This window comes from Tyto alba, unplaced genomic scaffold, assembly GCF_018691265.1.
Source record: "Tyto alba isolate M040663 unplaced genomic scaffold, T.alba_DEE_v4.0 Super-Scaffold_16, whole genome shotgun sequence".
In the NCBI taxonomy this organism is placed as follows: Eukaryota; Metazoa; Chordata; class Aves; order Strigiformes; family Tytonidae; genus Tyto; species Tyto alba.
In genome coordinates, this window is record NW_024881278.1 from 28,535,621 (window position 1) to 28,553,823 (window position 18,203).

General features: G+C 35.9%; 1 protein-coding gene across 3 annotated transcripts in view; it reads right to left on the reverse strand.

Annotated features, from left to right (window-relative positions):
• ZFAND3 (zinc finger AN1-type containing 3) overlaps nt 1-18,203 on the reverse strand; it is a 149,845-nt gene that overhangs the window by 109,494 nt on the left and 22,148 nt on the right. The window contains exons 2-4 of one of the 3 annotated variants that reach the window (XM_032985251.2): nt 8,167-8,219; nt 6,224-6,264; nt 4,351-4,377 (exon numbers count right to left, since the gene is read on the reverse strand). In XM_032985251.2, the coding sequence (XP_032841142.1) occupies nt 4,351-4,377; nt 6,224-6,251 (55 nt within the window). In that variant the 5' untranslated portion in view covers nt 6,252-6,264; nt 8,167-8,219. Of the gene's footprint in view, nt 1-4,350; nt 4,378-6,223; nt 6,265-8,136; nt 8,220-18,203 lie in introns of those variants that run through there. The other 2 variants (XM_032985249.2, XM_032985250.2) reach the window with 2 other exon arrangements.

Below are 18,203 nucleotides of genomic sequence, written 5' to 3' on the forward strand. Positions count from 1 at the left end.
AAATTCCCTTTCTTCCACTAACAATTGCACAGAAATAGAAGTACTTCATGGGTCTGTCCTCCATCAGTGCTTGCCTCTGCCCATTATTTTACATGGGGGAACACGAGGGAGAAGGAAGAAGGAGGAAATAATTGAGCAAATTGAACCAGCAGCTGAGTCATTGGCCTTTCTGACACTCTACATTGCACTGCTGTGCACACACCACCTTTGCACAGCCAGGTCCCAGGCAGATGGGGATTGTGTCTTCCATACAGCATCTTTAATGCCTTTCTATATAATGCATAGCAAAATTGTATCAGTACTGCCACAAAGCAGCATAGGAGCCCTGTACTCCACAACTTTCATGAGACGATAGTATACATAGTGAAAAAAGTGGACCCCTCAAGTAATACTGTACTAACTTCAGTTAAAATGTCATCTCTAACTAAAAACTCCAGCAAGCCTAGAAAGCTTCAGGTATCCTTCTCTCCCATATTTCCAGTTCTCCTGTATATACTGAGTACTAGGAACACATAGCATAAATATCTGGATAATTTGGTTGATGGTACTATTTTTGATAGAAGTAAACCAACTCATCTTAAGCTTAGATAATACAACTATACTTGAATAAGCCAATTTTCTATTAATTTGTATTTCCCCTTCAAAACTTTAAGACAGGTTAGGGGAAAATAAGTCCATTAAAAGCATATCAAACCTTCCTCAGTCCTTCCACAAAATATTGTGCTAACAACCCAAACAGAGCTATTACTCGAATCTTCACATTTTTTTAAAGCCACAGAATAATGCATACTAATACAGTAAAAAGAATCTTTGGAGTCAACACTGCAAATCAAGCTTGTAAATAAGTGAAGCCCAACTAAAGTAACTGATCCATTTTTTTTTCTTAATTCCATTTCATGGTGACTGTCTCTCTCAAACTTAGCATACATCTCACTTTTTCAAGTTTACTAGTTATGCTAAGACATCTTTTCATTACCAGCCTTTCCCTGTTAAAAATTATCTGGGCAGAAAGTAAAAGAAATTAAATGTATGCCAAACCACATCTATGTTTGTATCTGGCATGTCATAGTTCTTTATTAGTAGGTGCTCTAGAAATCAGAAATATCTTTATTGTCACTGTAACCAGCTATACAATTTTCCAAAGAATTATTTTGCTGCAAGCCTGTGTAATAAAAGTTGAACGTGAAGCTTGACTACTTTCAAGTGCTAGCCAGCAAGAACTGGTTTTTGTAGCAAGCAGTCCATGTACTTCAAAATACAAAGACAGACATGAATACAGCAACAAATTCTAACCTAATGAAGCAACAAATTGAGGCACTGTTTTCCATTAGGAGCCAACACAGGGAATACCATACTGAAAAGGAAACATTTTGTGTACAGATAAAGAAAACTAGTACTTAGTGCTGTTTTCTAATTTCTGAAAATGCTTGCTGCTTTTCTAGCAAAGTACTAAAACATGTAGATTCACATCAGAAATTACAAGGACACAGAAAACGCAATTGTAACGGATTTTTAATCATTCGTTTAGGGATGAAAACTTTATGAAGAAGGGCTGAATAAAGCATAATTTATCATTTATCATACAACAGGATACAGCAAAGATAACAAAATTTGAACTAGTAACACGCAAGATGCACCTGTTGAAAAGGTTTCCAGTAAGCAAGCTGAAAGCTTGACTGAGGATCAAGTTAGCAGTTGATTAAGAGCAAAATCTATTTAAGCAGGAATGTTGATTTTTACCAGCTCATGCTTACAGTAGGTGTTCTTACTGCCAGACAAAGCAACATTCTGAATAGCTCCCTGGATTTACAAAGACTAAGAGGAAATTCTGTTATTCAAGTGACTGAGTCATATAAAACCCCCAATTCTGTAAGCTCAGAAAACAGTGTGACTTAGGCATGACAAAATAAGGGTCTATTCAAAGCAGAAGGGTTAAGATGCACAAAAACATGAAATAACTCTAGAGTCAGACATCTGAGTGAGTTCAGGAAATAGAATAGCAAATGATCTGATACTTCTAGAATCAGATGATACGTAGAAAATATTAGTGTCTTGTCTTCCCCTCCCCACCACCACCACCATCAGATCTTTCAAATTCAGGAGAATGAAAGGTACTTTTGAAGTTACAAAATTTCATAATCTGGCATAGAGCTAACTGTATGCATCGAAATTACATATGTGGTTCCAGCAACACTGTTTTCCTACTTGATAGATGGAGATTACAAATTTATAATTTTTAGTCATCAGGATACCATCACATAAAAAAATGTGTTTGATTTCAAACTAAAACTGAACTAAAAGTCAAAGCCCCTAAAACTCAGAGAATTCTTGAGTTGCACGGTTGAAGTATTTTCTCAAATTCAGTGATGTTGATCTAGCACTTCACAGAACACGAACATAAACATTGCATAGCTAGATTAAGAGATGGACACCCACCTCTAGAAGTTTCAATTACACCTTCAGACAGAAGAGCTATGAAATTGATTCACAAACCCATGAATACTCTAATCATCATTTTATCTTCTGGTTTTCCAAGTGCATCTCTCCACCAAACCTGCCAGTGCTGTACTCACCCTTCAGTTTCATATACATTGAACAAGCTGAAATTCACTTCCTGCACCCCTCTTTCCAATACCAATAGCACCATAAAGCAAATTAAACTTCACGCTCACAATCAAATAGATTAAAGGCAGACTGCATTTTTTGAGGTGATTTAAGTAGAAAGTCTGCTTTTACTGTTTTCTGTATTTAAATATTTGTTCTTACTCTGTAATGGTTTGTTCTGCGACTGTTCCCAGTGGTTCCAATTAAAATTGAGTTCTTGAGGTACCAGGTGTTGTTTCTGTGAATGTTTGTAGAATTCCTGCTTGAAAGAGCCTACTTTGTAAAAGCCGCTCTTCAAAAGTACTCAAACAATGTCTCTACCTGAAGTTGGTATTACAACTTCCATAAACCTAATGGAAGCAAAGATAGATTAATAAAGAGTACTTTTGAACAATTTCACTCATCACTGTCTTGTATTTTAATCATTCAAATTTCAGTTTGCCATACTGAAAGAAGAGATGTTGCGGTAATAGCAAAAGATGTGGTGTCACTAAGGGAGATACTCTGGCTATAATTTGCATTTTTTCACTTACCATCTTATATTCTGATTAAAACAACCCACACACTTTATTGCATTTGTATTCTGAACGTGCAAGAAGTCTGAAGCAACTATGCCTTAACCATCTGAAGAGCAAATTTATTTGAAGCAATTTAATATGTAGAATTACACTTGTACTGTATCTGGAGACTTTGAGGCATTGATAACATGTGGTCAGCACCGAATTGGAAACAGAATGTTGTAAAGTACTTTGCAGAAGTACAATTAACTTGAAATGATTTCAGAGAGGCTCTTGAACATTTCAGAGTCTGCTGCTTCTACAAGGCTTAAAGAAAACAAGTCAGGTATTCCTTCTTGGAACAGGCAGGTAAGGTGAAGAGGAGGGCAAAGAGGGCTGAAGACAATAGCTAACTTCAAGCTCCTCTCCAGTATTTATCAACCTTTGCGTGCAAGCCAAGAACTAGTCTGGGGCAAATGAACAGCAGATTTGCAGTTGTACAGAAATGCTTAGTGAACCTTCTAGATGTAGGTCAAAACACTGGGCTCTTCTAGGCAATTGATTGCATGTATCCGTGCAGTATCTGGTTCACTCTTGCCACAGAAGGCTGAACAACTTAATCTCTGTAATAACCTCTGAAAAGTATTCCTGTGTTTAATGTAAGTAAATGTACAACGACAGCCATAACAAGGAATTCCAATCTTCCTGCTAGATAATCTGGTTGCTTCTACTGTTTGTTCATCTTTGGACAAATGGGAGTGAAAATTCAGTGAATCTATCTTGATAATAAATTTAGAAATCACAAGCATTTGGTCAAACAAGAAGGCAAACTGACAGCCCCTGACCATTGCCCTTTGCTCCATTTCTGTGCTAATTAACAGCACAGACATCAAATTACGACCATTTTTCTGAGGGCATGGGGAAGAGAGGAAGGGCAGAAGCAAAGAAGACCTTACAATCCTGTATTCACCAACTTGTACACAGTCCAGAAAGTCTGAAAAAACAGTAAAGTCAGGAAGCTTCCATGCAATAACTCATATCACAATGTAAACCCAACGTTTTAATCTCTTGCTGACTTGTTGTCCTGCTCCCCTGTTCTATATGAAAAAGTAATGCTTACACAAATGTAAGGGGCTTTGCTGCTGTGTGTGTCTGAAATTAATTTTTAAAAAAATAGTAAGACTGGATTCTATCCCCACACTCTGAAAAAAAATAAAAACCAACTCAGACATTTAACAAAGTTACTAACCTTTTTCGTTGTGTGGATTTCTTTTTTCTAAAATAAAAGAGAAAGGAAATGATTGTCAAGAGAAATAATAATTCCCAATTTTCCCTTGCATATATATCAGCTTCAATACATTTTAATAACTTGCCATATTATAAAAACAAACAAGACGAACATTTTCCACATCACATCTTTTCAGTGCCTGGAATGGGGAAAAACACCTTTGAACATCTTACTTGACTAAAATATTGCTACCTATGGTGGTTAAATCTAGAGAAACAAGAGTATACACCTTTCTATTTCAGTACTATGGCTGGAAACCCAATATAAAAAACATGCTAAAAATATTTCAGTAACATCACCCAAAAAAATGCAACAAAACTGACTTATGTAGGAATGATGACTGAGAGATTTTGAGTTACTACTCAAACAGAACGGGTTATTTCAATGCTACTTGTTGAAGAAACCATAGTTAACATCTAAAAAGAGTAATTTGTCTTCTTCCGCAATACTTGATTTTGTTTCAACTAGCAATAGCTTTTTAAGTTACTCAAACCCTTCAAAAGTCTTATTTCATTAAAATAAACAGGCTGTAAGGAATGTTTTTAAAATTTTTAAAAAGTAAGTTTCCTTCCCCTCCCAAAATCACACAAATATTTAGATATCATCTTGTATTTTTAAAACAGAAAAAATGAACTTGATCAGAGGTAATAGCATTTCAGGAAAATTACAGAATAGAAGCCAAGAATTTTTCTTCTTGTTAAAAACAAACAAAAAAACAAATCAAAACAAACAAAAAATCCAGTAAAACCAAAATAAAAGATGCTTTGCTTAATGCTTGGTCTGCTGACTGTGAAGTTTTGGGTAATCTGTTAAAAACAGAATATGAGGGATGGGCCATTTTGTTATCTCCAAATAAGAAAATCCACATTTCTAAGGTACACAAAAGTTGTTTGCAGGACTAACATGAACATAACAGTTGTACCGGGTCAAATCAAAGACCTAATAGCTTGTTTCTGACTGCGGTCAACAGTGAAAGAGTACTGGAAAGGACTTGCATTTTCTTCAATATACCCTTTTCAGTGATCCATGGCTTTGTAAAACAGGGAAATACATGCATCATTTTGCTGAACATCCTTTGACAATTTTTAATGTTTAATGAAGTCATGCTGAACCCACAATCTGACATCTACAAGTAAAAACTTATTTTTTGTTTAAAAAAAAAAAATCAGAAAAAGTTTTAAAGTTTTTTTTTAAATTATTAACTTTTTAAGATTGCATCTATTCCCCCAAGATAAATTAAAATCATGAACTATGACAGCAGTTGGATTACAATCAAAAATAAGTTTACAATACTAAATAATAAAAAAAAAAAGGCAAAGCTAGAAGATACTAACAGGAAAAGGTCAATAGCTCTTCCTAATACTTTACACAGTAGCAATGACCTCGCAATAAGAAAATAATATGCAGCAATTAGAATTAGCCTACTGATGAGCTACTGATGATTTCATGTTCAAGGGCTGCAAGCAAAAAAGAAATAGAACATCAGGTGTTCTATAGCAACTTTTCATTTTTATGCATACCATATTTCAGAGGTTATTACAAAACAAATCCTACAAAATTTCAAATTATAATTCAGATTTAGGTATTTTGAAAGCCATACCATCAGTATAGGAGCTCTGCTGATAGTAGAGCTCTGTAATTCAAGCATGTTCCAGAATTCCATAAACTTCAAAAACAAGGTTTGATTGGTACATTTACATGAGAGGTTCTTGATTAGAAAATAAGTGAATCACCAAAATGAAGAAAATTTGATTACATATACACACTGAAGGAAGAGAAACCCATGCACAAATCCTAAAGGCAATGAAAACACAAAACCTTTTACTGCACTTACCAGCAAAGCATTTGGAACAGAGATTCATAGTCTTGCTGGACCTGGGGCAAAAATAAAAAAAAAAAAAAATAGAGCTAAAAAATTCATTATAATTCTAATCAATACAGGGAAGGTTTTGGGGGAATGAAGCAAGGGTACAGAGAGGGTGAGAACTTAAATGCCTAGCAGTCAAAGGTAAGTGGCTAGAAGTGGCTGAACTAGGAACAGGGGGAAAAGACTTCATATGGCAACCTCTTTCCAATTTAAAGAGCTTCCAAAACATGACTTCCACACATTTACCTCATATGTGAAAATAAGCTTACTTTACCATTTAATGTATACGTTACACACTCATCATTTGGATCTTTCTGCTGCAATATGATAATAATGATAGACAGGAAGAGCCAGTACATTCCACTTGAATATCAGACTCCCCTTGGCAACAGCTCTGCAGTCCTGACAAACCCTGAATACAGTACAGCAATAGAGAGATTACAATATTGCACTTGTAAGGGCACAGACAGATGTGCTCTTGGAAGTCTAGATGGAATGGCTTAAGAAGTTATTACCTCAAGATGTTCATTACTACCCTCAGCTGTATCCAGCAGTAATTTAAAATAATCTGGCTGACTTTGCACTGACATGGACTTGAATAGTTCATGTGATCCATTAGTATGGCTCAACTTTGAGGGCAGCAACCTTCAGCTGAGAGAAAAACAGCTGGAGAACGACAGCAATATCTTAAGCCTCCCAGATGTCTCCAAAGTGTTTGTGCAATTATGCCACAAGTGTTCGCCCTCATAAAGAAAGTCAGTCGGCTCACATAAAAAAAAAAAAAAAAAAAGTAAGGCTATAGACATCTCTAGGGATACCATGAAACTACTCAAAGCAATATACTATGGGAAAACAAGTTGCTCCCAGTTTATGAAAAGTTCTCTTCTAACATCACATCATCTCCTCTACAAGGTGATCTGGAGAACATCCTCAAAAGCTCTCTAAAAGTTGGTATGTCTTTAGGTAAGAGTAGCCCAGTTCCTGTGCACGCTGTCCAGTAATTGATTTGTTCAGAGTTCCTGAATCAGCCCCGCCATTACGTATAAGCATTAACACCACCCCGAACAGGTCTGAAAGCACATATTGACAGGCAATGTTGTACCAAAACTGTCCATGCCCACAAGATCTTCTTGCCTCCTCAGGGCAGCCTCTAGCTGAAATATAACATTTAGCCAAATTAATTGCATCTTTATCTTTAGAAAGATGCATACACAAAACCAATCGAGACTACCAAAACAGTTGGTTTCTATTTCCAGCCAAACATGGATGGAAATTTGAGACGAGATCTGCATCTTACAATATACAAATTATAAAAATCAAAACTATTTATTATCTCGAGACAATAAACTTTTACATGTTTTTCAAAGCAATTTTATCACAAATGAACACACCTATCAAAATTACAGAATTCCACCCACCCACCTCCACCCCAACCCGCCCCCCGCACCCCCCAAGTTTGCAAATGGCTATTTTGAATGATTTTCCAGTAACAGCACAAATCCAGACTTGGTCAATCTTATCCTAGTATTAGTCACATCAAAACATTACAGATGCTTTTCAATTCATGCACATTTGAAAGCTGGTTTACATCAGGCTCAAGAATTCTAGAACACAGTTCACTGCAGATATGAGACATAAGCGTTTGCCAGCTATAGCAAGAGCCACAGACACATGAAAGCTAGTTTTAAATGCAAACAGTATGTGCACAGGCAAAAAGTTAATTCCCAGGAAAAGAAAAGCAGAACAGCATTTGTAGCCATACAAATACATCATCAAATTGGTATATACCCAAAAATTCAATATCTATGTTGACAGTCTGCACAGATTATCTACCTTCAAAAGAACTGCAATTAAAAACAGCATGGTGAGTCAACACCTACAGCATTAGTGTGCTGCAGTTCAGTACTCACTGCTTATGGGTTAGACCTTCTGGAGCAGCTCAATATGCCAGGCAGGAGCTTCTCTGCAAAGCCATTAAACCCCAGGGGCAGCAAAGAAAAAGAAAGGCAGAGTTCAGATGGTTCATATTGATGACATTGGAACGGGCAATGACAAATGTTTTCAGTGGTATAATCAACCATCTCAACTGTTAAATATCAATCCAAAGCCTCATATAATATTTACTTATCAGCACACCAACAATGGAGAACACACACACAACATACAGCTATGTGAAAAAAAGGAAAAAGGCTGCCATTTATTCATAACAAAAACCCCCTAGATTTTCTGAAAGGACAGTGCTGTTGGACAAGTGACCTTGTAAACTAAATAACTTCAGTTCACTGTTACAGTTTCAAGGATCGCTTTCTGATCCTTTTATATGCTTTTTCAAGGCATCCAAGTCAGTCTGAGGCTGCTATGTAAGATGAGAATCTAAACTTTGAGTGGGTTTTTTTTGGACATAGTTTCTTTTACACAGTTACTTGTATCACTGCAGATCCATCAACATTACACTAGAACTAAGAAAATGGTATTTTTTATTAGACACAGTGTAAGTGTTGATCAACAATCAGACCCTTTTTTAAAGTGCAATATTTAATTAGAGCAAAAGCTTTACAAAGAAAATGCATTAAGCAGTTTACATACGTCAAACATATTAGGTATTATCTGAGTCACATCAATGTCTGTCAAGTAAAATACATATTAGACAGGTCTGTTACACTGCAAATCCCTCCTCTCATTGCTAGGATTTCCTCTACAGCACCAAAGGCTCTCTCGGCAGACTTAAAATTGAGCAAACCTGCAAATTACTGTTTTCTCTGTGAAGTAAATCTTGTTAACCACATCTCTTTTACATTAATTATTTCCTTGTGACTCCAGCATTCACCAGGAGGTCATACTGACAGGTAAGAATACCAAAATAGAAACTTTCTTTGCTCCTGATAACCTTTTCTAATATATAATTCATCTGTAATATGTAAAATATAAAAAAAAATTCCAGAGGTAATTTTATTTGAAACTCTAAAATAGCAAACAGTCCTGGTCGCAGTACAGCCCTCTGTTTCCACTTCACAGGGAAGAGTTGGTCACAGCAGCCAACTCTACCTAGAACAGATGACTTCTAGGGAAAGCAACACATTTCAGATTTCTAGGAACATACAGTAAAAACCATGAGTGTAAAGGTGAATAAGGCTTCACTACAGTGAAGCTACAATTCAAAGTCAGTCCTGGCAATAAGAATTGCATGGTTGAAACTGCAAATCTACACCAACTTGTCTACACCCTTCTGTCACAGGTAGGTTGGGGATATTGTACCTGCTTCTGAATCAGATATCAAATCATCATGGTTTTTAACCGGACATATTAAGGTAATTCCCAGATTTCACTTGTCAAGCTTCATGCTTAACAGCACCTAAACCAGAATTACTACAGTATACATTTTAAATGTACAATATCCCTAGAAAGCAAGCTTTATACTGATAATTTACAATCTCCGCTTGTACATAATTTAAGCTGATATTCAGAAAGACATTCATATTTATGGATAAATCAAATCAAATAGAATGGTATTATCTCCAAGGCAGAATATAAAGTTAAACCCTCTTTGAAGGTACTTCCATCTGTCAAAAAAGAAATCATTTAACTAAATGGTGACATGAAATTATTATGTAGATTGGAAACCACAAGGTGAAACAAGCTCAGAAAGTCAAGTGGCAGAGCAAGTTTGAGGCAGAGGATACTTCAACCAGCTCTAAAACTCCAAAGGCTACAGAACGATTGCATGCAACAGTTCCACAGGGCATAGTGTGAAACAAGTGTAGGTATTAAAAGTGCTTCCATTGCCAAAAGAAAAAAACACCACTCCTTTAACAACAGAGTCATGAAAACAGTATCAATGAAACAGGGACTTTGAAAAATGAATTAATTTACAGAAATGGGAAATCCTGTTAGTTATAACATATTTATACTTTAAGCAATAGAATCACAGAATGGTTTGGGTTGGAAGGGACCATAAAGATGAGGAAGGGACCTTAAAGGTCATAAATAAATCACATGTAAGGAGAAAAATGAAACACACTTGAGGCTATTCAAGACATCATCCCTTGCACTGTTGTGTCTACAAATCTCCACAGCAAAATAAACTGAGTCTTCAGATAGATGCACACACAGACAACCATAAGGTCCTAATTTCAGCACAATAAACACCTGCATCTCCAGTTAGAGGTGTATAATGCAAAGTGAGAGTCAGCAAGAGGCATAAAACATCAAAAAATAACATAGTTCAAATCCTATGTATTAATATGTAACTAATTAATAAAACTGAAGAGATTGCTTCCCTGACTCCATTTACATATGGTTCTTCCAGTACACTCTTATGAAGGTATGGCCTTATCTACTCCACTAAAATCACTGAACGTTATTTACTTGAATTTATGCCCTGTATTATTTCTTTTCTTTCTTGCCATTTGGTAGTATACCATTGCAAGGTAACATCCAAATCAATGCACATACTACTCTGTCTTCACTGGATATTTATTTTTCTTTCCCCCTCTCCCAGTAAATGATTTTATCAATACGAAACCACATCTAGAGAATTAAGTTGAAATTCTAGCCATAAATCTCAAAGACAAGACTGTTAGATGTACAGTAGTTGATCAGAATAGCCAGAATCTAAAAAAGACAATCTCAATCTGAAGGTTCAAGAATGAATTACATGTGGAAATTTTGCGCATTTGAAGAGAGTTAAAAAGAAGTATACATAAATGTGTCTGATCTCAGGATACTCAGTCTCCCTAATGAAAACAATTTTCTGCCAAGAAACTTAAATAGGCACACCTAATAAATACTGAAGGTTTTGTAACAAATCCTACATTCTCCAGCAGACTGTCAGGCACTTCGTAGCTTTCCCATCCCACCATCAAGAGTAAAGAGAAAAAGCAAACCAGGAACACTGGAAACTAATACTAGCTTAACTCCACTCAAGTGCCAAAGGCCAATATAGAATTCTCAGTTTCGTCTGTATTAGGACATCTCCTACAGTTTTTAAGGTAATAGTGAACTAGCATTACTAATGTAAATGCTCACCAATAGCAAGAATCCTGCAGCTGCATCAGAGTAAAAAAATAAGTAAAAATTACAGTAGAAGTGTATGTTCTCAATGCTTGAAAACCAACACCAGAATAATAGTCATTCTTGAAAATAATTTTTGTTCAGTTGTCTTTTGAGGATGGAAGAATAAGGAGTCTAGAGGAAAAAAATGCTTTCATATAGCATGTGTGCATGCATTAGGTATTTTAAAGATATTTAAGTCACAGCTGCTAATTAAGTATGACTGCAAAATCCCAAATTCTGCATTTTTATTGGGAACAAGGTTTTCCTCGTTATATCTAGTAATGATTCTTTATGATTCAAAAGTTCATATGGCTTGGTAGCAGGAAAACACACCTGCTTCAGTGGTGTTATAATTGCACTGGTGATTAAATGCATAAAGTTAAATGCTTCTTGATCCCCTTCCAGTATAGCAACTGGAGTGGGATCACAGTGCCACTACAGTATCCCTGAATGATACCTGTCCAATATTATCAGGGGTCATTTGTTTCAGAAACCTTAACGTAATAATAATAATGTCATTAATTAGTTAAAACTACAAAGAAGCCTCCTCCCTATACATTCAGCACATACTGTTTCGTGTATTTGGCAACTTAGGACAACTATACATATGTCAAATCAATGCATTTATACTACTGTAGTTAATGGTCTGTCACCGTTTCCATTATAAAGCAATTTTCAAAGGTTTATAGCTCTGCTGAAGAATTCACTCTGAGCTGAATCCTGGCACGCAGCAAAAGCAAAACCATAGCCCACATGTTTACTTTCATCCAACCAGACTAGAAGGATTATTTATCATTAAAAGAAAATTGATCCAATTCTCTATTTCCCTTACACTTTTCATCATTTGCTTAGAGCACATACCACTTCACCTTGTACAGGAAGGAGGTTAATTAGACTGTATTAATAAGACCCTCAATCGTCCTTTGAAAGTTCTGTATATCCTGTACACCAGTTTCTGAAGAAAGCCATTTTGCTTTTCTAAATCAGAAGTCACCTCACTGATTTCATCTATGCTGCATATTTGATCTTTACAGTTCCTCCTTAATTTATGATCTTGTTAAGAGGATACAGGCAAGATTTTTTGGACAGTTTAAACAATGATTTATATTTTTATACCTAGGCAGCTCAGTTGTTCTTCAAGAATGATGTACACCAAATTTTTCCCAAATAAAAGAGCAGAAGTGCAACATAACTGCAGGTGAACCTGTAGAGAACTTGGCAACCAGAAACATTCACATACACTCAGAAGATTATTAAGAGAACTAAAAGCTCAAATTAAATATCCCACAAATGCAATGTCCTCTTCTTCATCAGCTATTCTATACGGTTACACTCAGTGATAAGAATTCCGGTTCATTTAGAAAAGCGTTATCAGTAAGATTACTACCACTACAGAGTTTTTTGCTTAGAAAATATGAGTATTCTGCTTTTGGGTTTTGGACGCCTAACTTTCACCATGAACAATTTAACTGCTGCTTATAACTTCAAGATTTTTGGTAAACTGCTGAAAATGATGCTTCAGTTAGCGAGTCACACATTCATAAGGACCTCATAATCCTGACTTCAAATTGAAATGAAATGGAGGATAAACTTTACACACAGCACAGTGTACTAGTGCAATGACCTTCTGGCAGCTTTCCACACTCAAAAGATATGCTGATGCATCCCAATGAAGTAGCTTTATATTGATTTATTATTTTTTTCAACGGCTACACTAAAGCATTCTTTTAAAACTCTTTGGCTAAAGCAGTTTTTATGTTTTAAATATACAAAGACACTGAAGTGCTTTGTGGACAAAAAGGCCAGAGAAGAGCAGAGCACAAGTACACAAGAGTAAGAGGGGAAAATGGGAAAAATACACAGTAACAAAGTAGCTCCTTACTCTTACAAAACATATTATGGGTTCTGACGCAAAAGCACTGATAGAGTTTCAATTTAAAGCCTTCTCCAACAATTCATACAATAAACTGCAAAGAATCCAATGCATCTAAACTACATAAGGCAGGTTGTAAGAACTTAGATCAGATTAAACGGGGCTTCTGGCTGAGATTACAAAGTTGCTGCCCTCCAAAGCTAAAAGCTTCATATACCCATGAATACATGTCTCTGCAATTAAAAAAAAAAAAAAAAAAAAATCTCAGCAGCAAAATCCTGTACCAAACATTTCTCCAAAATCTTCAAAATATTTTCCTGAAAAATGTGTAATCTACTATTTAAAAGACAGTAAAAAGATTGAAATACTAAGTATTAACAGAGTCTAAGAGGTCTTTAGTAAAGTAGGAATAAAATTTGAAAGCTCTGAACTACCCACTTCCAACAATTCCTCAAGGACATTATTATTTACATGCAGGTAATAACTAACATTGCCCTATGACAACACAATCATCTTCAGATTTATAATATGAAATCTTATCAACTTCATCTTTTTCTTCAGATCAGACACTCCAATGCTCTGCTGATAAGCAGTGCTCACAAAGTCCATTTTTAGTTCTTGGGTGGGAAATCACAGCCACATCTCATGATACTGTTCTAGAGAGTAAGAGTACTTCAGCTCTTCCTTCAGAAATTTGAAATAAATCATATCAAGCATTTATATACACTAGGATCAATCTGCCAGTCAACTATTTAAATAAAACATTCCTAAAAGCAGATCCACCTATACTGGCAGAAAACAATTCTGCCCTGCTGGTAAAATAAAAGGCAAATAAGAGAAAGAAAAATAGATGAAGAAGAAGAAAAAAGTCCCTTTTAAAAGTTAAATAAACCACTGTAAGTCATCATAACCAGTGCAAAAACCACTGAGGTCCTTTCTGGCAGACTCTGTCAGCTGTATTTCAACCACCCAGAACTACCTCGCTGGTACCACAAAGCAGGTTTGAATGCTTATCTTAGTCACCCAGGAATTTCAGTCAGCTTCCTTACAGGTCTTGGGTAGAAGCCTGTACCAGATTTCACATCTCTCAGGTAGTGAACAGACTCGCAGGCTCAAAAAATACCCCGGAGTAAAGAAGCAGAGTGCCATTCACTTGCTATACTGCAGAAATGTTATAATATTTGCACCAACACCTTACACAGAGTCTTGGCCCAGAAGAACACATTGGATATTTCAAACTGAGAAGATATCTCCTCTCATATGTAACTTCTGGGTTTTCTATCACCAAGCCAGAGTTCAGCACAATTCCAAGGAATGCGTAATTTTTAACCAGCATAAAACTTCTTATAAACAATTCCTTCAAGATGTTACAGTGTTAAACATCCAACTTCAGAAGTGTCTGAAAATAAACTAAATAAATCAGGTAAGATTTACAACAACACAACATTCAAAGAACAAGCCAATATAAACATGTTTGGGAACATCATTTAAATAAGGCAAACAAGCCCTCAAAAAAACCCCCAACACTATATGCAAGATACTAATATGAACGTAGAAGAGATGGGGATTTTTCTTCCCATAAATGTGCACCCAGGCACAAACACAAGTAAAGAAATACCAAAGAAGCCATACACTAAAGCATCATTAGTTCAGTGAAAGATGACATACGATACCTTGTTATCTACAGCTCCATTGATAGTTTATATATAAGCAGCATCTACTTTTCAGAGAAGTGTTCAGTGTAAAGTTCCCTTCTCAGGAGCTTCCAAGACAGAGTGGATGCTGGCCATGAACACTGCCTTCAGCCCTCAGACCCTTCACTTGTTATGAATGATGTATGCTCTATAAACTGTCCCAGATCATCCCGTTAAAAGACAAATCCTGAAAGGGGGGGGACGGGGGGCATGGAGGGGATGACAGGGGAAAACTGCACTGTTAAGTCAGGAAATCCAGAATGAAATGGAAGTGCTCGAAAGACTGAGTAGCAGAGGGAACACTGCAAACCATGTAAGTTTTGAAACCTTTACGCAAGACAGCATGCCATACATCATTACATTTGTTTCTCTTCCTGCTACCCCTGAGAAGAATCACTGCCTCCCCTACCACTTGTGATCCATACACTCACAATATTCTTCATGATACCTAAATGATATTTTTCTTTGGAATTTTATTTGGTTTTTTGTTTGTTTTGTGGCTGTTTTTTTTGGGGGGGGAGGGAGGGGGGTAAGGTGGGGAACGTCAGTTGCTTCAGGTTGGTTTTTTTTTTTTTTAAACTTGTGATTAAAACATTAAGCATACAAAGGATATTTTAATGTCTGAAAGCCTCAACTGCCTCCTACATTTTCAGCATGATTTCTGAGACCTGAGCTTGACCTGGGGCACACCAGTCAACTCCTTTCTTATTCCAAGGATGTTGGAAAGTTAATGACTCAACGATGTGGTAGAGTTCAGCAACTGGACTGCAAGTAAATGTGCTGCTTCCCTCAAATCCTACAACTCATGTGCCTAGGAGGAATAGCTGCCTCAACTTTGCACTTTATCCAGCTATGTTATTTCAAAACTCTTCTCAATTTTACTTTGCATAGAAAAATGCTTCAAATACATTTAACTGGGCTAAAGAACTAAACATAAAAATACAGGATCACTGTAATAAACATCCTAGGCCCAATTCACTTCAGCTATAGTGTCCAGAATTTGTGGTGTAGAACAAGGAACACCTTTAAAATAATGTAATGCTCCACAGTGTCAATGTCTTGCTTTTTTAAGCATTCTGAGTACAAATGCCTGATCTCCAAGAGCAAATACAACAGAAGTAGTAGCACTCTGTATTTTTCAGGAAGAAAAAGCACCTTAAATACTCCACCCCAATTCCAGAAGGATAAAATGTTACTTGCAAAATAAAATTTATACACCTGCTCATCTCCGATCTAACAGCAAATACTGAATTATTATCTTCAATTTCATTAACTGCAGTTAGCTTACAAACCTAGTTATTTGGTTTTCTATAATTGTAACAACATGATTTGGTTCAAATACAGAACAACTAAGGAGTAGTAAAGCTGCTTCAAAAACAGGATGAAGAGCATCCTATGCATTCTTTTAGTGGACAGTCTTTGGCATTTCCTTTTAGCACACTAATCCAAGATAATATGAACCTGACTCACTGAATATAACTGGCATATTACAAGTCTGTGTTTATTCATCTCTTCTACAGAGAAAACAAACTCTTGAAAATAAATGCCTGATAAAAGAATAACTACTTGTGGTGGGAAAGTTGACTGTATGTATGTCTTCATATTTAACTTTCTATGTAAATAATGAAACAATCAAAACAAAATGATACAATTAAACAAAAGTATTTTGAGTCATAGTATGTAAATGTTTTTAATAACTATACAGATGCTTTTCCTTTTTTCTTTTATATAGGCAGATAAAAACTTTCCCTTCTCTTTCGCAGCGCTATGGTCACTACCACAGTCACTGCAATAGAATGAGCATGGTACACAAAAACCAACTCAGACCAACAGCACCAGTGCCGAACTGGATCTAACAGACAAGAGTTTGTTCCTTATGGAGCTGCACTGGCATTTTTATGCATTTTAGATTATTCTAAGCTTACCTTGTTCTTTCCATCTTTCATCTCCTTCTATACCTTCAAAATATATGTAAAAAAACGTATTTCTCAAAATGCCGGAAGGAAACAGCAGTAATTCATTCCCAAATATTCAAGATTGGGTAGTTAATATATCTAGCTACCCCAGTAAAACATTTTTAGTTAAAATATCCAAAATGCTAGGGACCTTGTCAGAGGCCTCAATTGTTTTGCTTCTGACTGTGATCAAGAACTGTTTGCTCTTCTGCATGTTCAACTAACTGCAGCATGCCTGAAAATTAATCCCCTACACTCCAGTATGAGCATCCGTACCCAGGGAGAGCAAAAAGGATCAGGGGAAAAGAACAGATCCACAGATACCTTTCAGATACCTTTCCCTACAGCCTTGTTTTGCACAGTAATAATATCATTTAAAAAACAAACAAACAAAAAACAAAACAAAACAAAACAAAAAAAAAAAAAAAAAAAAACAACAACAAAAAGAAAACACACACAAAACCTACACCAAAAAAAAAAAGTAAAAAATTATCAAGAAAGTTCTTTTCCACTGTTTTTCACTCATGATTCCCACCCTCCCAAATCTCATTATCAGAGATCAAGATAAACAAGGCAAAATACTGAACTGGATACAGAAGAAAAACCTCAGCAAACAATCTCACCCAGTCCATCAGTTTTAGACAATTACTAAAATAAATGACACTGAGGGAGCGGAAAAAAAAAAATAAAATAAAACCCATAAAATCTTGAGTGCCAAAATGAAACACAGACCATCATAGATAAACACCCTGATTTTGCTTTTAATACCCTCATCACAACTGTTAGAAGGATTTTCTCCTCAGTCTAAACTTGACTCCCATCTGACATATGAAACTGTTCAAAAAAAAAAGTACCCTCACCTATATAACCTGCCTGCATAGATGGAAGATGTGAATTGTAGCAAAGCAAACTCCATTCTACCAGCTGAAGTACAAGGGACTGAAAAATAAGCAATCACAAAAATATTTAGTCCGCTACCATGCCAGATTGCATGGCTCTCAAATTATTTACTAACATAGATGATTATACAAATTAAAGCACACATTAGGTCGTGACTAACACCATGATATGCACTTTTGCATTCAAGTTCTAGGTGTTATCTTCTAAACAGAGCATAGGAAATCAAAGTTACAAAATGTGGACATTAAAAACTACAAGACTGAAGATGTGACATTTTAGTGTGCACTTATCTCATAGGCTTAAATGACTCACTATTTGAAAATAATTTTAATTCACATTCATCACTGTACAAGTTTCTAAGCTGCTACTATTATCCCTGACAAGGAACAAAACACTGTACATAATTCCTTATGCTGTTAATCATACTGCTCCAAATCTACTACAAACATATTCAAATCACTTGCCCACAGGCA